This window comes from Cupressus sempervirens, chromosome 9, assembly GCF_028749045.1.
Source record: "Cupressus sempervirens isolate cs-2001-9-10 chromosome 9, ASM2874904v1, whole genome shotgun sequence".
NCBI classification, from domain to species: domain Eukaryota; kingdom Viridiplantae; phylum Streptophyta; class Pinopsida; order Cupressales; family Cupressaceae; genus Cupressus; species Cupressus sempervirens.
In genome coordinates, this window is record NC_143126.1 from 645,774,141 (window position 1) to 645,799,880 (window position 25,740).

Here is a 25,740-nt window from a genome sequence, read left to right on the forward strand (position 1 = left end):
CCCCCAAAATTGTCACCTTTCGAAATCCTCTTAAGGAAACAACCCAAAAAATTGTCGACTGTCCAAATCGACATAAAAATAAACACCGCCAAAATTATCTTCGACCAAATTCGACAATAACAAAAAGAACACCTGCCAAAAATGTCCCCAATCAGAATTAACTGTTGCTAGTACCACCCTTTTATAAGCGTTGCGACTGATCAGAGTCGAGGAGAATTTCACCGTGGCCATACAACTACCTGAGTTTAGAGAACAATACCCAAATCACCTCGGTCACCCAAAACTCTAAACAAATCCTTTTTAATTCTTGTTTGTTGTGATATCTGAAGGCATCAAGGAAGGCGGAGTTTTCCATGCTGGCTCTTTTTGGAAGAATTGAACATTAGGAGGTCAAAATACTCACTCTACTGGTCAAAGAAAGGACCCTTACTTAAATGGCAGAGAACAAGAAAATTTAGTTTTGGCGACCTCTGTGAAGATCTGGTCGTTGAAATGGTGCTGTTTCCTACTGGATTGCTATGAATTATTAGCTCTAGAAGCTACCCTGTTGGAGAAATACTACACAATCATGGCAGAAGAAGTAGATGAGCTATACGAGAATTCATACTGCAGAATCCACCCAGGCCAGTCTACTGTGGGAATATGTGCAATTTGTCTTCAAGAGAAGCTCGGGAAGCTCATTTTTTCAGAGAAACAGTCACTTTTCCCTCATCAATCTGAAGTGGGTTCCTCTTATTCATGCTCATCTTCTTCATCCGAGGCTGCAAAGAAAATCAATGTTGAAAATCATAACATGGGTAGCAGAAAAGTAAATGCATCTTTGCATGATAGATCGAAGCATAGTGGATCCGCAGAAGGGTTTGTTTTGCTGAGCAGAAGCAAATCTGTAGCCGCTTCAAGAAGAATAGGCAGCTTAGGGGATTCAAATGTGTGTAGTATTAGTAGTAGTGCTAATAAGAAGAAAGGAACACACGGCTCTGCCTCATTCTGGTCTTTCTTTGGCTTTTCAAAGAAAAAAACCCAGTTAAATGGTGTCGTGGAAGATAAGGTTGAAGAGGAGGTTTCAGTTGCATATAATGGAGGGAAGGTCACGAGATCGAGATCTGTTGGATGTGGGAGCAGAAGCTTTTCAGCCGCGGAGAGATTTCATCCTGTTCATTTGGAGAAAAGCCCAGTGGGGTCCTCAAGAAAAGTGGTGGAATCACATGAGAAACTCAAGGTTTTGGGTGAAGAGGAAGAGAATGTAAAGGGTGGTAGCAATGTGAGATGTGGGGGACTTTTTGTGGGGTTTGGAGGGCTGCCTCCTATAATGACATCATCATCATCAACGTCTTGTGCTGCCATGATTTCTGAGGGTATAAATGGGAGGTGCCATAGCCGGAGCAAGAGCTGGGGATGGGCATTTTCTAGTCCTGTAAGGGCCTTCAGGCACTCAAAGAGGTGGAGTAATAATGCAAAGTCCAACGAGGATTCTGCTTCTGCAGCTGCAACGGCTTCATCACCTTCAGGTTCTGCCATGGAGATCGATAGAGGCTAATTCTGATTTCTTCATGTAATGATTTTTTATTCTTTTCTTTTACATTGTATCTTAGCAGGGTCGGATTCAGTATCATGGCATCTTTGAAAGGGCTTGTCTTTTGATATTTGCATTCTTTAAACTTCAATGTAAGCGAAGTCTATGAAATTTGTACAATCAACAGCTAGCTGTCCTGTTATTTTGTCCATTTTAGGGTTTGAGTTGGCTTCACTATTGCAACTCAATGGAAGTTGGATTTCTAGATAAGAATGTTCTTGTGTTCAGCTACGGTCTTCATCCACTGATGAATTTGATTATTTTTCCCTTTTTTCTGGCCCCTGCTCATGGAGTGAAAATCAGGTTGCTGGTAGTAGCTTCCAGTTTTCGTTAGACAAAAATGTAATGCAGTTTGATTGCATGTGTAGGGGCCACTGAACCTGATCCATGAAATGAGTACATGCCCTTAACTGGTTTGATTACTCTCTTTTTTGTTGCTTATAACTGAACTAATGATCTGAAAAACTGCCGATTTTGGTTTTAGAGAATTGTCACTAGAACATCTTCTCTTCGTTTGTTCTTTAGCATTCACCTGTTCTAGATCTTGTCATGAACAGAATTCTAAAAGTGACATTTAGATCCAAGGAAGTGAAGGTTTGAGATTGAAAATTAATATAAATTTGGGGGATTTATTCATCTCAGAGGTTGCTTTGAGAGCTTGGAACAAGAGTCTCTAGGAATAACTCGGTTAGGAATCAATTAGCAAGCCCAGTATGAGAACATCAGTGTTGATCGAATTGGAATTCAGTGCAAAATTGTACCGATGACATTACAACTTTTTGGATTCTTATTTTATATTCAGAAAATACTTATTTCTACATTTCATTTCCATGTTTTCTTTTAGATGTTCTTATTTAGAAGAATGGCTAGATGTGTTTAACATTTGAAGGGAGGTGTAAGCAATTTTGGTTGCATAATGTGCAGTTTATGTTTGTGTCAATACGGCTCATGCTTATGTTATTTTAAAAACATCTCTCGTTCAGAGTTTGTTGTCTTATTTAACTCTATTGTTTTCATTCACAATTACCTACACAAGTACAATTTTTGAAGGATGTGTAAGCAAAATTTCCAGCATGCAATCTTGTGGGTCAGCTTGATCTTACCCGAAAGTTGCAGTGAAGCTGTTTGATTATCAATCAGTTTTAAAAGTGTCAATGGTTTAAGAGCTACTTCATATTTTGAACTTCATTTTCTTCATTCACAATAAATTTAATTGTTTTGACTGAAATTTGCAGCATGAAAAAGTTTTAATTGTTTTCATTCACAATAAACTTCCCAAGTACAATATTTGGAAGGATGTGTAAGCAATAGCCTATATTTGAAGCATGCAATCTTGTGGGTCAGCCTGGTCTTACCCGAAGGTTGCAGTGAAGCTGTTTGTACAATATTTGAAAAGATGTGTAAGCAATAGCCTATATTTGAAGCATGCAATCTTGTGGGTCAGCCTGGTCTTACCCGAAGGTTGCAGTGAAGCTGTTTGATTATCAGTCAGTTATGACACAGTCAATATAGTTTAAAAGCCACTTCATATGTTGGACTTTACCTTTTTAAGTTCATGGACATGGTTGTTTAGAATGCTGCAGTATTATGTGTAAATAGGTAAGTTAGCCGGGATCAATACAAAATGAGATCTAATAGATCTTTGTCAGAATGGAGGATAAATTTCATCACTGTTGCTACCCACATCCAACATTTGATTGATTGACATTTGCTCTTCAATTTTCAAACCACCTGAGAGGTGGCTGCACTTCTGTTCGTAAAATCACTAAATGTCAATGAAATTTGTGGTATACCACTCTCATCATAAAGACTAACTTCGAAAACAATGGAGCCAATAAAATGTCAAGCTTGCATCGACTATTTTGAAAATGGATCTGCTTTCTGTTTCGATCTGTGCTTATGAAAGTTCTGGTGAAAGATGATTCCTATTGACAACATTACCAGAAAAATATATTAAATGGTCGGGTTATATCTGGGGTGGATCCCAGCAGCCGGCTTTCATTGGGTTGGAGATCAATACATTGTACAGGGAAGTACCAGATGTCAAAAAATTGTTCAGTGAAAACACTTAAAAGGAAGGATTCATAATGGACAGCAAAAATATATGGCAGAGATTGAATAATATATGGACCTCTATCCAAGTGTTCACTACATGTATGGGTTTTGAAAAAACAGAAAATCCATCAAAGGGGTGTAGTTCAAATAGTTGAGCATACTTGGTTTCCGGGCGATGATATGTCCCTTATTTATGCCATCAATCGAACCACGAGAGTTATGATCTGAGGGATGAGATAGTATCCCGGGCAGTTTCAGCAGAATTGATAACCTCCAGTCTTTGGTTCTTAGTTGAAGAATTATCAGTAATTCGTTTTCTTATGTTAGCTTGTAAAACAAATTCGATAATGATATAAAAACCTACATAAAAAGCGTTGAAAACCTAGAAGCAAAGATTTTGAAAATATCAGAAACCCCACAAAAAGGCAACACAAAAATATGAACTATGTTCTGACTGTGGCTTAGCTATTTTGTCATTTGGTTAATTCCGGGCCCTTTATCAATATGGTGTCTTTGAATGCTTTCTTGCTTAATCCTGGATCTCTACAAACCCGACTCACTTATTTGTAATTCTTGCTTAATCTAATGGCACTAAATGTACTTAAAACCTTTCCATTCTGATATCTGGAAAAACGTTAGTTAACTGATATTGGTTCAATAAGAAGCCTGAACATGAATGCTCAAGATATTCTTGTGGTTGGTTACTTTTTCACCTGGCTAGGTATAGGGAATTCTGACAAAAACGAATCAGTAAGTGAATTCAATCTTTAAGTAGTATTTTTTTTCTTGCGGGTTTAAGCAAATTTGATCTGAATTAGTAAGTTTTTTCATGTGGGTTCCAAGTTAGATACAGATCATTATAACTTGCAATTTTAAGGGTTATCTATTTCAATTAAAATTTGTAGCCCACTTCAAGAAAACATCAGTATGCTCTGTAGATTGCAAGGAATAATTGCATGAATAAAATGAGAATCTTGGAATCTCTGTGTCAACACACATATTCAAGTATTAACTGCTTGAATTGTAGCTTATCAATTCTTTCACATAGGTTTGAATGTTGTCAATGGGCCTCTGGTCTATTAGTGAAGTTGAAAGGTTCCTCACCAAGGATCAAATCTTGTTGAATGTAAGGCTCATACATTGAGAACAGGAATGAGGACTAGATTGTGTCCTACACGAATTTGGTAGAATAGATACCTCTTAAGACTCTGCAGCAGAACACCTCTTATGAAATAGATTAAAAAATTCAGAGGAGACTTCCATTAAAACAAAGACTGAAGGTAGGCTTGTAGCCAAGTACGCAAAAAGCAGTGTTACTGTTAAACAAGGATTCCTTAATGATATTGACAGAACCAAGACATTCATTGAAAATGCAGATTTATTAGAGTTACCAAGAACAGTCAGTGTGAGTAAAGACAAAATAGCTTTTGAGGTACAAAGATCGAGGGAGCGATCATTACCTGTCTTGATGCAACCTTTCAGATAAATAGTGGATGCAATTTAATAATTGAAAGGTATTTGTCATATAGTGATAAAATATATTTGAATATCAATAAATATAGCACGAAGTGTAATTTTTATATATTTAATGAAATGTACTCATTTTTATAAAAATACTTTATTATATTATTTATTTGTTGTTTGATGCTCGATGTTTAATTCATGGTGGTCAAATTTCAGTTTTTATGAGATGAAAGTCAAATAAAACTTATATATTAAAATATTTGATGTTAAAGTAAAATATTATGATATTAAGTAGAATATTATGTCATTGTTATTACAATCAATGGTTTGAATTTGTATATAACACACGATTCTTAGATATTAATTTGAAAGATGTGTTGGCAATTTAGCTAGGTAGGATAAGTTAAAATAATGTTAAGAGTTGTCATTCAACATATACTTTGTGTAAAGAGGACACTATATACTTAAGATTCTATAGTTAGACATCTAAAATTGTTCAAGTATCAGATAGTTTAACAGGTAGAATAAAGATAGTTAGTTTTGACATGTGTGATTAGTAAAGGTATTATTGACACGTGCACAATTGGGTATGAACAATACAAAATGTTAGGATTCCATGTCTAAGCTCACAGGACAGTACGATCAGTATGGAAGAAAATATGACAAATTTACCAATTGCGACAATATACAGGTAGAACAAGGCATAACAATAAATGGGTATTTATGAGTTAGGGAATTATTTTGTTTATAAAATAATTACTTCTCTAATTAGGGGCGAAATCCTAGATGTTAACCTTAAGAGAGCAAGAGTTAGTATTGCATTTTGTCAAGCATGTGTAAGCTTGAAGGCCAATTGGATAATTTTTGTGAAGTGTAAAGGTATAAAGGAAAAAATGCAATATGTGAAGGTTTGTGTAAGTTGTAAGTGAAATGTGAACTTATGTGAAAGCTATATGTATGATATGCAAATTTTGATGTATGATCAGAGGTATGCAAAAAGTAGCAAAGGAAAGATTAGATATTGAAGATATCAAGATTGTATAGAGTTTTTTGTATGTATCTCTTTTGTATCAAGGAACTACATTGTATATTGCATATTTGGGCAATGGGCCCATCTTGCATATATTTTGTAATTGTACATAACAACTCCTAACAAGGTCGAGGCTTTTAATTGGGCTTAGTCCCCTAACAAGAATCGAGACACTATATGCTTGTAATAGACTCTAATAGGGTCAATATCTTTGACTAGATACTTTTGTTTGCTTGATCATTTTGTGGGTAGCATCCTCACCGGGGTTTTCCCTTGGCAAGGGTTTCCCTAATTAAAGTAGATATGGTGTTATGAGATCTCTTATTGCATGGTTATGTTTATTGTTCAACATTGTTAGTTTACTTTCGTATGCAAGTTATAAAGTGGTTAATAATATCTCGTTTTGGGCAAAAGTTTGTAGAATATTGATTCACCCCCCTTCTTAGTTTTTCCTATTTTTAGCAATTGGTATTAGATCATAGTTATTCAGAATATACTTAATAGCTTGAGTAAGATTCTTATGGATATGGAACAATTGTAGAAGAATCTTGAAGAAGCTATTGAGCAGATTGATATCCTCATTGAAGAAAGAGATAACTTGAAAGAAAGGTACGAAGATGCAAAAGACTACATTGGGAAATTTAAAGGTAAGATTGATCATCTCAAATCTAGAAAGGAACCTAACAATCAGACAAAAGTAGTGACAAAGTATTAAAATTGAAGAAAGAAAATGAGATTTTGAAACATAAGTTGAATATCATTGAACTAAAGCTAAGTTTGAAGAAAGATGATGACAAAGTTGAAATAGATTTGAAATTTGAGAATGCAGATCTAAGATCCCATCTTACAAAAGTGACATTTGAACTTGAATCCATCAAGTTAGAACATCCATAATTTGAAAAGTACAACACTTGTGAAAGGAGAGTTAACTCGGACCAAACAACAATTAGAAAAGCCATATTCTAGTAATGAGAAAATTGACGAGCAACTATATTTTCAAAGAACTTCCTATGATAAGATTGGGCTTGGATATTTTATCGGAAAAAATTCAACAAAGAAAATTGAGTCAAGAAAGGAACTTGATTTAGCTGCTGAAAATCTTGAACATAAGGATGATCAAAATAAGATTGAATCAAGTCAATCTAAATATGCACCAAAAAAAGTTGAGCAAGCAAGTCAACCTAAGAAAAGTGATGAACCTAAGCAGACAGAGCAAGTTGAATCACATAAAGAGGCAAGGTATGAATTTTAAAGTAGATGCTTTGTATGTAATGAAGTTGGTCATATGAATAATGCGAAATTGTATAGGTTAGTCAGTCAAACCTATTATTAATTTTTATTGTTATAATTATCATGGTTTTGGTCATAGACCAATTGATTGTAAAAAACCTAAATTTGATAGTAATAATAGCAATAGTAGAATGTTTAGAGATACTAACCCTATAGGTAATGAGAGAAGAAGATCTAATGAAAGGACATCTAGTAGATCTAATGAAGGAGAAAGATCTAATGGAACTAGGAGTAACATTGTGCGTTACAAGTGTAACAACTTTGGATGCATTGCCAAAAATTGTAGAGCACCAAGTAACCTGTCCAGACCTAATAAGAGAAGTACACCAATATGTCAGCTATGTAACAACTTTGGTCATATAACAAGATATTGCAAAATGGACACGAGGAACATCAATAGAAATCCAATTTTCAAAAGGAACAAGATCAAAAATACCAGATGGAATGATAACAACAACAACAATAAGAAAGATGAGTGGAGAGAACATGTGGAAGAATTCAAAGAGGTATTTGTCAAAGCAAAAGATCCATCAAGTTCACAAGTAGTATTGGAAGAACAATATTTTGATGCACCTGATGAAATATTGAAGTCAATTATTGTATGCGATTCATCCTATTTGTATTAAGCAACTTTCTATTGAAGATCAGGGGCTAAAGAGATGAAACTACGATTAGAGATCAAGTTAAGATTTGCAAAATTGATGAGGTAGAAGAGAACATGTGGAAGATATGGTTAAGTGCGTAGATCATTCAGAGATTGCATAAAGTTATATGAAAGAAAACAAGTCGACTAGTAAACAAAAATATTTTTTTATGAATTATGCACTCACACAATTAATGTGAAGATCAATTTGGTGAGATATAAGCCATGCGAGTAAGATTATGTGTATCAATTGATCATATGAAGAGTAAAGAAGCTGTTAAGAGCGACTTGACAATGAATTGAAGTATTTTCAAGTGCAAATTGAAAGAAGCCCTAGTTATGCGAAATCCAAGTATTTTTCAAAATTACAATTGTGTTTCAAAGCTTTGAATCAATAGAAATGGAGAATTCCACAGTTTGTGATGTGAGTGAGAGGCCTAGGTATAAATTCAAAAAGCACCCTTATGTATCATTAGAGGATGCTCCTCTAGGAGTGCTTTCACAAGTTTCACACAATGTATTGCACGTAGAAGATATTAGAACATATATATATATATATATATATATATATATATATATATATATATATATATATATATATATATATATATATATATATTGCAAGTTTGAGAGCATTGGAGACAATGACATACATAAAGACCTAGACCTAGTATGTAATGGTGACCTATCATTGAAGTAAGAATTTGCACATTTGAATGATTTCATCATCGTTAAGTATATGTTTTACATGGACTTTGCTAACCATGAATGGAGTAGAATCATTCTAAGCAGAATTCATGAAGGAATGTTTTGGGTGGGAGTCATCCCTATGATGATAGACAATGACATGATCCATACAATCATCGGCTTGTGTAATGAAGGTAGCAATCCAGTGAATGAGATGAACGTAAAGAAGTTAGTTGAATATGACCTAAAAGAAAAAGCCTGATGGAAGAAATATGAGGATTGACTTGATAATAGAAATTGATGTTAGGGTTATCAACAAAATCATTGGCTACAAAATGAACTACAATTTCAGAGTGAACTCGGTACTTGCTGGATCTATCCATGCAACATACTTGATGACAGTGAAGAAGGAAAAAGTAAATATGCGTGAGATTGTAAAGCAACATTTACTTGATAACATTGAAAGATTGGAGAAGACAAAGAATGCTACGTTTAGAGTTGAATCCTTACCAAGATACCTATTCTTCCAAGTGGTTAGACAATTCCCTGTTATGCCAGACTAGGGATGGGATAGTGACCAATGCACAACAAGTTTGATAACTCATCATTTCAGGAAGCAGTCAAAAGAAAATATAACAATAAACATTTTAAGAATGATGACAAGTCTCCAATCTAAAATGAAGCATAAATTCAGAATTCCACCTACTCTAATGCAGGAGTATAACAATGACATATGTTTCATGGTTGAAACAAATGTCACTTGAATGGAAGCAATAGAACCTAGTGTAAGGAAACTTGCAACAAAGAATATAACCATTTCCACATAACCCATAATAAATCTGAAATATAATCATAATTGAAATCCACATGCAAGAGAATAAACAACATACCCACAAAAATTGTGACACAAGATATACCCTAGGAAACCCTCATTGAGAGAAAAAACCCAGCCTCCAAAATCATCCATCACCATGTATTATTCAACAAAAAGTACCATTGCAATACAACCACAGAAGTCTTCAAATCCATAACCACAACCAAGCAATCCATGTGAACAAGCATGAATTCACACATCTTATGCCATGCTTCCAACCTTCACAAATGCTCCCTTGGCTAACCTGTCAAGCCTTGTCCCTCTCAACTCTTTCCCTTTCTTGCCCTTCTTCTCATACAACAACTACCCCTGTGGTTGCTTATATATAGTAACAAGTCCCACAAAACCACCAAGTGTTATTACATAAACCATGTGCTACCTAACCCATTGAGCCCACATTTAATATTAAAAATTTAATTCTTTTTCCAATATTAAATAATTACATGAAATATTATCACAATGTTACAATACAACTCATCAAGTATATCCCATAAGAACCTTTACATATTGCACGTCCATCTAGGTTGTCCTAGGTGCAACATTACACAATAAAATAAAATAATACAATATAACGATATTATGCAATGTGTGCAACACCCATTATCTTAACAATCTCCCACTTGTTGTATACATTGCATAAGGTCAATCCATAGCCACATAAATGAATAAGAAAATAATCCCTCCTAGCACATCTACATCATGGATCAAAGTATGCCAAGTGCTCCATCTTGGTACTCGCAACAAAATCAACGTATCCAATATCTCAAAAATGAATGATCTCACCTCCTATTATGCCACTACCACTGAACATACATAGAAGCCATCCAAAGATAAAGCCACCCAACCTGTCACATTAGAAGATCATAAAATCCTGTACCAAATAAAATGCCAAGTACAAAAGCCTAATCTAAAGGTAATCACATGTATCCGTAGTTGTCAAAATATCCATAGCTGAAATATCACCCACAACAAGTGCCAAACCCATCCAACTATCCATACCTCCAAAGGTATAACAAGTGAATCTCATATCATCAACATATCCAATTTATAACTTGCAATCACAAGCCTCAAGAGCAATACCTGCTACATATATACTAAGAAGCTCCCACGGCAAAAGATAATGTCAAATATATAACCAATCAACTCAACATCTCAAAGAAGTGAATCCATATAGTCTCAAGGACATCTACAACACATAAACCAATAACTTGCAAGAATAACTGTCATAAAAAATCTCCAACAATCTCCCAAGCCCTCTACAACAAACAGAAGGAAGAGATAAAGGAATAACCATGTCATATCTCACATGACATACATGAACACAAACCAATGATCATAATCTCTAACCAATCTCAAATCCAATGTAAGCAAAACTGAACATTTAGGAAAATAACCAAGACCAAAGAGAAACCATGCAAATCATAACCTGTATCATGTCCTTCTACACACACCTCTAGATGTAAACTGTGCAAGTATGATCTCCTCTATAAAACCCTAACAAGAAGCCACAACAAAACCTAATAATGGATGTAAGCCTCTTACAAGAAGATCAAACTCATAAACCATTCCTAATCCAAAGAATATTTCCAATGTAAAATCATCTCCCAAACTCAACCAACATAACAACATATGCAAATAGAGATAACCAATGCTAAACCATCTCTCAAATAAACTCTCTAGAACTAACTCGTGTTTCGTAGCTCAAGATCAATATCCATGAAAGACAAACATAAATAAAATGCACTTAAGAGAAACAATGAGCTATACCTCTTAAGTAAAAAATCACCAAGTAGACCAAGAGTGGGGAATGAGAATGCTCATCAAGATAAATAAGTCTCCAACCAAGACTCATCTAAGAACAATCTCCTCTCAAGTCCATATCAAGTGAATGCCCAATGAATACTTATCTAATGCAAGAGAAATTAGTATCACCATCGTCTCTAAGTATCCATGAGCACCTGTAACCAATCAATCCATGCCAACTCCAAATGCAATATAGCAATATCATGAAGTATTCAACTTATGATCAATGTACTCAATACCAAGAAACTGAACCAAGATCAATGTCAAAGTTCCAACCATGGCCTCAAGAACATAAAATGACAACTGATCTAAACCATCTCAACCAAAGAGACAACATGTTCCATATGAATACACCATAATATGTCAAAACTCTAAACGTGTATCAAGAGTATATAATGACATAAAAATGAAACCTCCTAACTCCAATAATAACATGCCAAATGAAAGCATAAAACACATCTTTACCAAGAACCCTATTAGTCCTCAAGATGCAACTATCTCCACACACTATGAAGAAAACCATCTCCACATACCATGAAGAACCATCTCCACACACCATGAAGATAACAAAGAACCCCATGAGTCCTCAAGATTTAACCATCTTCACACGTCATGAAGATAACAAGTGTACCATGCAAATGTTAAAGATGTTTCTGTAGCAACAAGATCTAAGACAAATCTTCAACATTTGCAAACACTCAATAAATATATCAATGTTAAAAACTCCCACTCAACTGTGGTACCAAGTCACCTATGACATCTTAAAATCCATCTCCTATATAAAGATCCTCTAGGTTTACACTCACACAACTAAAGTGTTAATACTAAGGGAAACCAACATCTCTAAACTTAAGAAGATACAAACCAAACCAACAACTAATCCTGCACTATCATCTCATCATTGCCACAAGCTCCCACTAAACTATGTATCCAAGCTATCCATGACATCATGATGAAAAACTATCTTCTAACCATGAGAATCAACTAAAGCATCAAACCATCAAAGAAATCAAAGTGCACATCATGAGCTCTTCAAAGAAACCAAATAACCATGTTCCTTAACTAAATTAGAAATCCAAACCAATAAACATCAAGGATGTACTTGTATATCCAATCATGCCATGCCAAAATCCATGTCACCATGATCAAATCCATGAATCGAGCATCTAACTCTCAATGTGTCCAACTTGTCAGCATAAAATAGTCAACCACAATTCTCCACCATGATTGTATCTAGTAACAACATCTCATCCCTTCTAAATGAAGAAAAAATTAGCAAATCATGTGACTTAGGGCATAAACAACCCAAATCCAAGCCACCAATTTGAATATACACCAATAATGAAAGATCAGTGGACAAAGACAACTCATAACCAAGTTATAAATGCATCATGTAAGTATAGATTGCTTACAACATTGCACAACTTGTAGACCCAACAAGTCATCATACATATCCAAACCAAATATTGATAACCATATCATCATGAGACCAATCTGAAATATGAAATGAGTATATACAATGACATCAAATCTTAAATCTCCAAATATAAATGTCATAAACTCACAATGTTACCAAGTCAATATATGCCACTAACTATTCAGATTAATATATCACCAAATAAATCATTCCAAACTTGCACCAAATCTGAACCAATATGTAGAGCTCTCCAGGATCTTTCTGTTGACTACTCGAAGTCCAAAATCCAACTCTATATGCCTAAGTTACACCCTAATATATGCTCAAAATAAACAACATTTAACTTTTGGGCTCTTAAAACTTGACAAAATGTCAAAATCATAGAACCAAACCTACACGAAGTTGTAGTGCTTTGAATTGACTTTCCAATGCCTAAAAGAAGTCTGAAATTCGATATCCTAGAGAAAGTTATGACCATTTTACTAAGACAGTCTTTTTACCATTTTCCTTGTGATTTTTTTTTGTTACAAAAATTTTGGCGGGATTAAATTTGATGGCCATCATGGGCTAAAACTAAATAACTCTTTCATTTCCTCTGAACATGGCCAAACTAGGGCATATTATATATCAAAATTTATGGAAACATTGACTCGGATCTAATGGTGAGGTCTATTTTAACCTAAGAGGTTATTTCTACAAGCTCCCCCTAAAACCCTTATTTAAATGAAACATTTGAAAAACCTTTTGTCCAATAATTTCACATGTCAAAAATCTACCAATACCCCATCATAATAGCAAATCCAAAACCCTCAGATTTACAATAAAAACTCATATATCTTACCCTTTTTTTTTTCCTCTCATGTACTCCCATGGATTCAATCTACGATTACCATAGCTTTGATACCACTTGTAAGGAAACTTGCAACAAAGAATATAATCATCTTCATATAACCCATAATAAATCTAAAATTAATCATAACTAAAATCCACATGCAAGAGAATAAACAACATACCCACAAAACTTGTGACACAAGATATACCTTGGGAAACCCTCATTAAGGGAAAAAAACTCAACCTTCAAAAGCATCCATCATCATGTATTATTCAACAAAAAATACCACTGCAATACAACCATGGAAGCCTTCAAAGTCATAGCCACAACTAAATAATCCATATACATGAATCCACAAATCCCATACCATGCTTCCAACCTTCACAAATACTCCCTTGGCTAACCTGTCAAGCCTTGTCCTACTTGACTCTTTCCCTTTTTTGCCCTTCTTCTTCTCATACAACAACTACCCTTGTGGCTACTTATATATAGTAACAAGTTCCACAAAACTGCCAAGTGGTATTACATAAACTATGTGCTACCTAATCCATTGACCTCACATTTAATATTAGAAATTTAATTATTTTCACCAATATTAAATAATTACATGAAATATTATCACAATATTAATATACAACTTATCAAGTATATCCCATGGAAATCTTTACATGTTGCACATCCATCTAGGTTATCCTAAAATAAAATAATACAATATGACAATATTATGCAATGTGTGCAATACCCATTATCTTAACACCTAGAATGAAGTTTATAGACCCCATGAGCTATGAGATGAGTGAAGAAATAATTCAGGGTTATGTGAAGATTGTCTTGAAATTATAAGAAATAAGGAATGTCCTAGATGGGGGGCATATGAAGAGAAAGTCAAGGAAGTTCATAGTGAACTTCAAAAAAAAGATATCAAGAAGAAAGTCGAGAAGAAAATTGATGCAATCCTTAAGGAGAGAGGCATGACAAGAGAGGAATATAGAGAGGCAATGGGCATAACTATGGAAATGAGATAAAGTGGACACACTGAGGTTTTGGTAGCTACATCTTTGGCAGTTGTAGGAGCAGTAGAAGGAGGCACAATAGCTAGACCTTCCACTCATATACCAAATGCACCTTATGCCACAATAGCATAGGTACAACCTACTATTGTACAACCTATTCAGAAGGATAAGGATGAAGAGGAGGTGAGGATAATAAGTGAACAAACAATCACTTCTCCTAGCACAAGGAAATAAAAAAGACTCACCAAGGTGAAACAAGAGGCATCAAAGTCACCTTCCAAGAAGAGAATAAAGGAATTATCCACTGGTTCGAGAAAAAGGAGAAAAACATTGCAAATGATCGAGTTAAGGAATATGAGGAAGAATCAGAGAAATATGAGGATAGATTAGATGAGAAGGTTGTGATTGAAACAAAGATAACTTCTAGTAAGAAGCCTTGGAAACCAAAAGTTGAAAGCTTGAAAGTTCATATTATTGACAATAAAAGTTTTGTACAGTTAAATAAGTTTTACCATTTGTATAGAAACATGGATAGAATGTGGTTAGAGAATGATGTGGTTAGATATATGATTTTGGAAAATAAGAAATTTGAAGATATTGAGAAGAATATACCACAAGATCTATATAGTAGACTGATAAACAAAATGAAAAGAGTGGAAAATGAAGACAAAGAAATTAGATAAGAAAACTCGGTCAGGTTAACAATGATGAAGACATGAAAATAATAATGAACAGTATTAAAACCTTGTTGAGAAACAAAAGAAGAAAAATTTTGTTGATGGGTGGCAACTATGAAGACGTGAATAAAGAAATTGAATTGGCTATTGTTAAAATGATGACCTCTACACCTACTATTGCTGAGTCAGGCAATGATTTAGGGGGAGCAACTTGTATGAAAAAAGAAAAGAGTGTACTAGCAGAGCCTGAAGTGACAGATACACCAGTGGTAGAGTCAACAAAAGACACTGTGATGACAAAATCAACACCACAAATAATGATTGGTACTGATACCATGCAAGTGGATAGTACACATAACGATTGATGATAAGGAATATCCTTTTAAGGATTATCGCACAAACATTGTTGACAATTTGGTTGACTACATCAACTTTGATAGTGGACAAGAAGAGGATGAGCTAAAGAAAAAGAAATAAAAGGATGAGGAAGAGAAAAGGAGAAAAGAAGAAGAAGATAGAAAGGAAGAAGAAGAAAAGAAAAAGAAGGAAGAAGAAGAGAAGAAGAAGAAGGAAGAAGAAGAGAAGAAAAAGAAGGGAAAAGAAGAAAAGAAAAGAAAAAAAGACGAAGAGAAGAAGAAGGAAGAAGAAGAAAGGAAGAAGAAAGAAAAAAAAGAGAAGAGGAAGAAGGAAGAAAAAGAGAAGAAGAAGAAGGAAGAAGACGAAAAGAAGAAGAAAGAAATAGAAGAAAATAAAAGAAAAGAAGAGAAAGAGAAGAAAAGAAGAGAAGAAGAAAAATGAGGTAGAAGAGAAGAAGGTCAGTTTATCTAGCTCATCTAGGACACCCCTAACTCTTGCAGCTTTGACATGATCAAATGATGATGTTTAGAATGAGCTAATCTCAGCTTTGAGCAAGATAATTGATTAGAACAGAAAGGTAAAAAGCCTGCAAAAATCTCTAATGGATGTGATAGAGAATCTGCAAGGTACCCTAGCTATATAGTTGATAGACCCTGATCAATAGGATAGAGCAAAGGCTATGATTCAAGATTTTGATGCTGAATTTACTAGTCTACCTGATATAGTAGTAGTTCAAGCTCAAACAAGGTATGATGCTCAAATGTTTGACACTCTATGTTAGAATATCTAGAATGATCTAGGAGCTCTTGATGCATGTATCAAGGACCTAATAAGGCATGAACAAGAAGGTAAGACATTGTATGCCAAATGTGTAATGTCATTCAAATATACCAAGGATAGTGAAGATGAGTTGAAGAGGAAGCACGATGAGGTACAAACAATGGCAGATAAGCTTCAACAACCAGGTATGAAGATTGAAGACTTTGAGGTACAGATTCAAAAGACTTATGATGAGATAAGTCTTATAGATATGAATAGAGAAAGGAAAACAAATAGGTTCTCACTTCTGAGAGAACACTTATCCTTGAAGATTAGCACACTTGAGAAGAAATTAGAAGAATGTCTAAAAGAAAGAACATTTTTTTTGATTTGTTTGTTTATTCAAATTTGAATGTTGTGGAAATAACATTCCCTAGGTTGTATGCTCTACTCAGTATCTCAGAGGGAGTTAAGGACACATGAGAGAATAACTTAAAGAATATGAAGACAAGTTTTGATGACTGCATTTCACACCTATCTACTTGAGTGCAAAGGTAAAAATATACAATTTTGACTTGTATATAAATTTTGATACATATGTCATTAATGTCAAAGGGGGAGTAGTATAGGAAAATTGTATAAAGTATAATGTAAAGGGGAGTAATAACATGATACATGTAGAAAGGGGGAGTAGTAATCATGCGAAGTATTTCTATAGGAGATATAGGGAAAGATGGTTATAAAATATGATGATCCAATTTTGAAATTTTTATAAATTTTGTAAAGGCCATAGTTTTGTAAAAGTGTTTGATCAACATTTTGGGACTTAGCCAAATTTTCCATATGTTGCCATCAATGCAAAAGGGGGAGATTGTTGGAAATTTGGCTAGGTAGGATAAGTTAGAATAATGTTAGAGTTGTTATTTATGAAAAATATTCTTTTTGTAAAGAAGACACTATGTATAGATGAAGATTCTACAATTAGACATGATAAATTGTCTAAGTACTAGATAGTTTAACTAGCAGAACAGAGACATTTTTGGTATGCACAGTTAATAGAGGCATTATTGGCACATGTGTAGTTAGGTAAAGACAGTACATAATGTCAAGATTACATGTCTAAGACCGCAGGATAGTACGACCAGTACAAAGGAAGATATGATAGATTTACCAGTTGTGGCAGTATACATGAAGAACATATAATAATAGTAAATGGATAATTATGAGTTAATGAATTATTTTGTATACAAAATAATTACTTGACTAATTAGGGATGACATCCTAAATGTTAACCCTAAGAGAGCAAGAGTTAGTATTGCATTTTACCAAGCGTGTGAAAACTTGAAGGCTGACTGGACAATTTTTGTAAAATGTAAATGTATAAAGGAAAGAATGCAATATGTGAAGGTGTGTGTAATTTGTAAGTGAAATGTGAAATTATGTGAAAGCTATATGTATGATATTCAAACTATATATGATGTGAATTCTAATATATGATCAAAGGTATGCAAAGAGCAGTAAAGGAAATATCAAATATTGAAGATATCATCATTGTAAAGAAGTTTTTGTATCTATCTCTTTTGTATCAAGGAACTACATTGTATATTGCATGTTTGGGAAGTCGGCTCATCTTGCATACATTTTGTAACTATACATAACAAATCCTAATAGGGTTGAGGCTTTTAACCAGGCCTAGTCCTTTAACAAGGATCGAGACACTATATGCATGTAATAGACTCCTAATTGGGTCAATATCCTTAACTAGATACTTTTGTTTAGTAGATCATTTTGTGGGTACGATCCCCACTAGAGTTTTCTATTGGCCAGGGTTTTCCTAGTTAACAAAATATGGTGTTATGAGTTCTCTTATTGCATTGTTATGTTTACTATTCAACATTGTTAGTTTAATTTCATATGCAAGTTATAAGACAATTAATAATATCTTTTTTTGGGCTAAAGTTTGTAGAATATTGATTCACCCCCCTTCTCAATATTCCCTATTTCTAAAAAGGTGGTCTTCACACTCGCTTGCCTCTTAGAAAGAAGATAGATGGGGATTGGTGGGAATTATCATTTTGGAGCCATGGTACATATCTATGTATGGTGTGAGCAGTCTTATGTCTTTTTTGTGTGATTTTTTCATTGCATTTTTCTTTTGGAAGAATTTTAATGATGACATAATGGTTCTTTCCATTTGCTTGCCTTCTTACATGAATTGTTCTTGGGGACTAAGTCCTTGTAATCAACCTACAAACAAACTTGGGGCTATTTTAAGCACTCTTGAAAAAGAATCAAATCGAAATGTTTCATTGTTTGAAAGTTGTTATTATTCTAAGTTTTTTGAAGACCTTATAAATCTTCAGTCATATTTGAGGCATTAAACGTTTTCGTGTGGCCCTAAAAATTGAGAAACAATTATAGGTTGTCTATAGCACCAAAGAGCACTTAGAGAGCTTTCCAATGGTGTAAAGAATTCATTAATCAAAATCTTGGAACAAAAGTTACGCTTTCTAGACGTTGGACCACCTTTTTTGGAACCTTTTATTTTGACACTGACTTCTAATTTGAATTTTCTATCATCTATTTTGGCGCTTGATTTCCAAATTTCATAACGTAAATTTCATTCTTGTTCTTAACCTTAAAATAGGTCATTTAAGGCCCATCCTTGTAGTGAAAAGGCAGTTTTTGGGGAGTTTTGGGACAAGGTACTGTGAGAAGGATTATTCTCTTGAATATGATAATATACTAGCCCATAGGGCATATAGTTGGGTTTTTTTAGATTGTAATGCTTGTAATAACTTCTTATTTTAGACAATAGCAATTCACTCTTGTGTTGTGTTCATTTGTGTTTGGGGTTGTTTTGTCATCAATTTTGATCTCGAAATTGGTATAAAAGAAGACTTTCTCACTTATTTGAGAATCTAAATTTTGTGCAAGCAATCCACAATATTTGCATTCTGTTTTTCATGAAATGAAGCTTTCAAGGTGAATTCAAGGAGTTCAACCCAAGCAAGAAAGGATTCATTGAAGACCCTTGTTTCAATCAATCATTGATTTCCTTAATGATCTAGCTTATTTCTTCATTGGAGATAGTGGAGTTGGTCAAAAAGGAAGAAGATATACATTCATCAATATTGCACACACATTCAGGCATACATCCCTTCAAGCATTGGAGTATACTTACATCTATGGATCTATGGTTTGGAACTTTTAGATCTATTACATTTGTGAAGACATATTACACTGTACATAAATTTGCATAGAAGTATTCATAAATATTTGTGGATAGTGGATTCTAATCCAACCATAGAGGTTTGAAAAGTAAGGTGAATATTTACATTTGTCTTACTTTTACATGATTTCTCATTTCAAGGTTAATTACTAAATGGGGACCTAACCAAGACAATCCCTTCTCTCCCAACAATTTCCATTTTCCTTTCTGTAAGAGAAAATGCACATATTCCAAGATTGAAAAACTTAGGATCATAAATCTAGGGTTTTCTATTTATGAATCTTTGGATTCACATAATAATGTGTAGAATGGGTAAGTGTCAACATTGACCTCTACCTCAAAATTCAGCCTTTACTTGAGGCTTCCATATTTTTAAGGTTCACCGATTACTACTTCCTTATTCCAAATTTCATTGGGTTCTAGTTCCTTTTGCAATTTGATAGTCCATTTTCAAATCTAAATTGGCATACTCTACTAGACCTCAAGATGATTCCTTCTTTGTCATTTCATATCACTTACTTTAGCATATTGGATAAGATCTCTCTATGTGTTTGGTTATCATATACACTTTCACATTACTTGCATTTCAATTAGTTTATCTACTTCTATTAGATCAATTTCTAAATATAATCAATATTACATTAAGGGGAAAGAGTAACCATTGAAGGAGATCATTTTAAATACATATTTGAAAGAAATTGGGTTTAGGATTGGAACCTCTACATCTATTTTGGGTTGTGCTAATCTAATTCAAGTTCTCTTGAAGTTTATGCTTGAAGGTACTAATTTTCATAAAAGGTTGAATAACACTCCTAATCTTCAACAACATAATTGTAGACGCTTAAAATCGTCCCTAAAGACTATATTAATTTATTAATATTGCATGTGACATTGTAATTAATTATTGATTAATTAATTGCATTGCTCACATTCTTCTACTTATTTAATTATATTAATTAATTAAATAAGTTCATTCTCCTAAGTATTTAAATTTAATTTAAATACTCCTAGCTCTAATGTGTTAAATTAATTTAACACATGATCCTCCATCTTTCCCCCCTTTTAAAATAAATTTTATTTATTTAAATTCTCCACATCCTATTAATTTCTTTAAACCCATGATTAAATTAAATTTCATTTAATTTAGTCTTAAGCCTAACCTAGAGCCTAGTCTACACCCATCATTTTCATCCTCTTAAGCCTATTTCTTTTCTAATCCCACTTAATCATTCCTAATCATCTCCCTAATTCCCCTCATTAGCCTAAGAGTGTGCTCACACATGTGTGAGATGGCATGCCCATACACTCTTGTCTCCCACTCTTCTTCTCAAGTTTGCACACACATGTGTGAGCAAACTTTGAATTCTTGACCATTTGCATGGCTTGCATGTCACCTTATGTGGCACCTACTTGGATGCCACCTCACCAAGCCCTCCCTCAAGCCTATAAATAGAGGGTTTGTCTCAAGCATTTGCATCTTATTTTTATTGCATTGTCATCATGTTGGTTTGAGATTTGAGTTTGCATTCATAGTTTGAGCTTTCATGGTAGTTTGAGCTTGCATTGTTAGAGTTCTCATAGTGACTTTGTAAGTTCATACTAACAATTTGGTAGCTAATTTAGTTTGCTTCATGCATTATTAATCTAATTTTTTTATGCACTTGCATTTCCATTCCATAGCTTACATTCTTAGTTAGTTTCTTTTATTGCATATCATCTTCATTCTTGAATGCTTTCAAGAATGGCTTTCTCCATAGCCATTTCTTGAAGTGTTCTTCATTTCACATAGTTTAGGATCTTAGTGCATTTTCATTCACATTTTCATTCACACTTGTACTCACACACTCAAGAGATTCGTTTATTGTTGTGTTTGGGAGAGCACACCAAACATACCCCCATCTTAACGCACCAACAAGGCCTCTCATGGGTGCCTTTGTTGAGTTGTAGAGGTGGTTGGAAGGTGGGATTTGTTGGTGGCTTAGGGTTGCAAAATTCAAGCAAGCATTAGTTGATATTTATTCTTTGCATTTTGATGAATGTTCGATGCATTTTGAAAGTTTTAAACCAGTGTTTGTTTGTTAACCCATGCTTCTTGCAGGTCACATTTTGGCATGCCCAGTGGGACCCACGTCCCTGGTTTCATTTCAAAATTTTGCAAACAACCTTGGTTTAGTCATAAAACATCGCATTGTCGTCTTCGTAGGTCGCAACATTGTCTGTGTTTGTCGTCTGCAAAGATCAGTGTCTGTGCAAACCAGCGTCTACGCTGTTTAGCATCTCCGCAGTAGTTCCAAACAATACTTGTATTTAAGCCATTATGTTGTTTGCATTTTTGTTCTGTCGTCTGCATTTTTGTTTTGTCATCTGTGAAGAGTTATCTGTCATCTAAGAATATTAATCTATCATCTCTGGCATTAGTTCTGTCATCTTTGAGGTTAGTTCTATCATCTCTGAGGTTAGTTCTGTCGTTTGCGAAGCTAGTTTCTTGTTCACGAAGATAGGTTTGTCGTTTGCATTGTGTGCGGGACTTTGTTTGGCATCTCCGCTTTCCAAATTGTTGTCTACATCAAAAATTGTTTAGTTTGCTTCTAAGGGCCTTCTATCATCTTCGAGTTTTAGTGTCTGCGTAGTTTGGCATTTGCATGTTTCGTCGTCTGCGCGTTTTGGTGTCTGCGCCTATATTTTGGCATCTTCACATTTTATTAGAATCGTTCAATTTTTAACAATAATTTTCACTAACTAATTGACTTGCAGGTTTTAACTAACGGTTTTCATGCATAAAAGTAACCTTAAAAACATTAAAAAAAAAACCAATAGTGATTTTCATCACTAAAGGAGATTTGTAGTGATTTTATCACTTAAAACTTAAGGGCTAATGGACTTGTATGGATTAAACACTTTCATTTGAATGCATGAATGTTTAGATTAACCCACATTTGGACTTTGGTGCTTAAAATGGACATGAATGTGTAGAGTAGCCAACATTTGGACTTTGGTGCTTAAAAGGGACATGAATGTGTAGAGTAGCCAACATTTGAACTTTGGTGCTTAAAAGGGACATGAATGTTTAGGGTAGAAGACACATTTAGATTTGGTGCTTAAAAAAGAATTCACACCATCTTGAATGCTTTAAAGGATAATGGACATGTATGCCTAGGCTAGACAATATTTGGAATTGGTGCTTAAAATATACATGTATGCCTAGGCTAGATCACATTTGGGTTTGGTGCCTAAAATAAAGTCATACACTCTTGAATGCCCTAAGGTAAATTGACTTTATTTCTTGCATTTTTATTTTTAGCATTTTACTTTCACGCACTCACTTTACTTTCTTGTTGATGAATTCGTGTTTTCATTTATGTTGGCACTATTTCAAGTTGGAAAGAACCTTGCATGTTTTAATCACAAGTGTCTTCAAGTAGATAGAAAACTTAAAGCTTCATTGGGAAAGAACAAGTGTCTTTTAAACCCCAAGATCACTTACGTATTCTCTCCCCTCACGCCTTTGGGCGATCTTGGGTGCATAAGAAATAAGTGATTTTATTTTTTTATTTTAGGAGGCCTGCTTGGGGATTTCATCACCCCTTGGGACGACCTCAACTCTAGTGTTCTGGCGGAGTATAAAAATTGGGAGGTGAATCAAAAGACACCTCTCTTGGAAGTGGAATATTGTCACTCTTGGCTAAGCCCCAAAGAACTTTATACCTTTGGGAAGTGAAGGAGGAGATTTGGGTTACTATCTCTCCCAGCTGTGTGGTAGTATTTCCTTTCATCTACAGATTTGGGCCTCATGTACCTTGTGTATATCGAGGACTCCCTTTAGATAAGCCTTGTTCATCCTAGAGATAGCCTTATTAGGGTTGTTGGTGTGTTCAACATGCTTGTTCAAACATTCAAAACCAAAGCCAAAACATCAAACAAGTTCTAAAACGAGTGAAATTGTGAGGTAACCTTTCATTAAGTGAGATAGGTTAAGTGAGGTCTTCTTGACTCATGGTTACTTTTGGTAGTTTGCATTTTGAAATTGGTTGAGTCTAGTCACTCTAAATTTGGGTCTTATTTTATTCCTGCCATGACTGATAAAGTCAACCAAGTCAAACATAAGAAAGTGAAATTGTCCAAACCACCTATCTACGAGGAAAGGAAGAACCTAGCATATGATGACAAACAATTCTGATATGCTATCAAAAAAATTCAAAAAGAAGAAGCTACACAAGACTGTTATGATAGAATTGAATACAATGGAAAACTTTGAAACTGGTCTATTTTTCCAAGAGTGAACCCAAGGTTTTTATTTCTAGTGAACGTAGTGACCACAACACTCTCATCTTTTCATATCTACCTTCGTCTTTCCAAACTCCTAGTCTTCCACCTTCAAATTTTCTTCTAGAGAGCTTAAACCTTGAAACATCTTTTGACATTACAACACTAGACCTTTCATCTATAAGAAAACATTTATCCTAATCACACTTACTTATTTGGGATCACGAGTCTATCTCCAAATAGTAAGCAATCAATTTGGTGTCCTATCTCGCCTACAAGATCACTTGGCTATCTTTGGTAGGAGAAAGATACTACTATCCTCTAATCAATCTTTGTTTGCTAAACGAAGGTCTTTTGTTCAAACTTGGGTAGTTGACCCTTTAATCACATAAGGTTAATAAATCTTATCCTCATTTTCTTTTTCTTCCATAATCTTCCACCCATTGGCTTGGTCACTCTTGTATGGTGTACACACGATCAGGAAAGTTCACATTTAATCCCATGCCACGTTTGTGGGAATCATTGAGGCAATCAGAGATGGAGAATCCTTTTCCTCCACTCACAACTTCATTAGGGAACACAATTCCCTCTAGTTCGAACCTTGGTATGCCTAACTCAACATCCACATGAGAACCAAAAGATCCCTTCCATAACACAACTTTGGGGGATAATGACGAAGAGATATACCAAGATGAAGATCCTGTTGACCCTAACGATGTACCTAGTAACGTCAGGACATTCCTTGTAGACCCCTACAATGTGGAAATGATGGAAAAATCCATTAGGGTAAACACAACTGAGATATTCCTAAACTTGGTCAAGAATGGTGTTAATGTTCCCCCAAGCTTTGATGAGAACACTTTGTTTAGACAAATTACAAAAGCTGGTGCACCTGTGTTGCCCACTTCAAATGCAGCTCCGACTTCTAGCAAAGGGAAAGAAACCATGGTGATAACTAGTGTTATGCCTACATCTAGCACTTCAACACAACCTACATTTCAATTGAGTGCAGAACATATTCAACAGATCATTAGTGCCATGCCTAATGTTACCACACATGCTAGTATTCCACAATCTGCCTTGACAACTTCAACTATGGGATGCTTAGGCATTGGACAAGTACCCACTCAACCAATGACAATTCTGACACAACCAATGCACTCTTCTTATTTACAAGTGCCAACCACTATGTTAAAGACATCCGTGCCGATTCCAACAACTGCATATCAATACATTGGCCAAAGTGGAATGCCTCCACCACCCCACACTACATTTGGGACTCCCCACAATTTAGGAGGTGGATTTGTGAACACCCAACAATCACAAGTGCAACCTAATCAAGATTTGGCTCAACAATTCCAAGAATTGCAAAATTTGGTCCTTAACATGAACAACAAAGGGATGAAGGATGTCTCTTTTGAGGAAATTTGTCCTTTTCCATTTGATAATTCCATTAAAATGGTGCCATTTCCAACCGGTTTTGAAATACCTAAATTTGACAAGTATACAGGAGAGACATGCCCCGTCACCCATCTCAAGGAATTTTCCATTTTGTGCCAAGAGGTAGCCTACAGTGATGACTATCTTAAGAGACTCTTTGCACGAAGTCTTGGAGGCCCCGCACTTGAGTGGTTAATGAATTTACCTAAAGGCTCCTTTACTTCTTTCAATGATTTGACAAGCAAGTTTATAGCACAATACTCTTAGAACATCGAGCATCATGCCTCATTGAGTGACTTGTGCAACACAAAACAACGAAATGAAGAAACTT

The 25,740-nt window shown here is 34.7% G+C and overlaps 1 protein-coding gene across 1 annotated transcript; it reads left to right on the forward strand.

Annotated features, from left to right (window-relative positions):
* The first annotated feature begins 284 nt into the window (after nt 1-284).
* Nucleotides 285-2,152, forward strand: LOC149540388 (uncharacterized). The gene has a single exon (XM_089799586.1). The coding sequence runs from the start codon at nt 569-571 to the stop codon at nt 1,535-1,537; it is 969 nt and encodes a 322-aa protein (XP_089655712.1). The 5' UTR covers nt 285-568; the 3' UTR covers nt 1,538-2,152.
* Nucleotides 2,153-25,740: the final 23,588 nt, after the last annotated feature.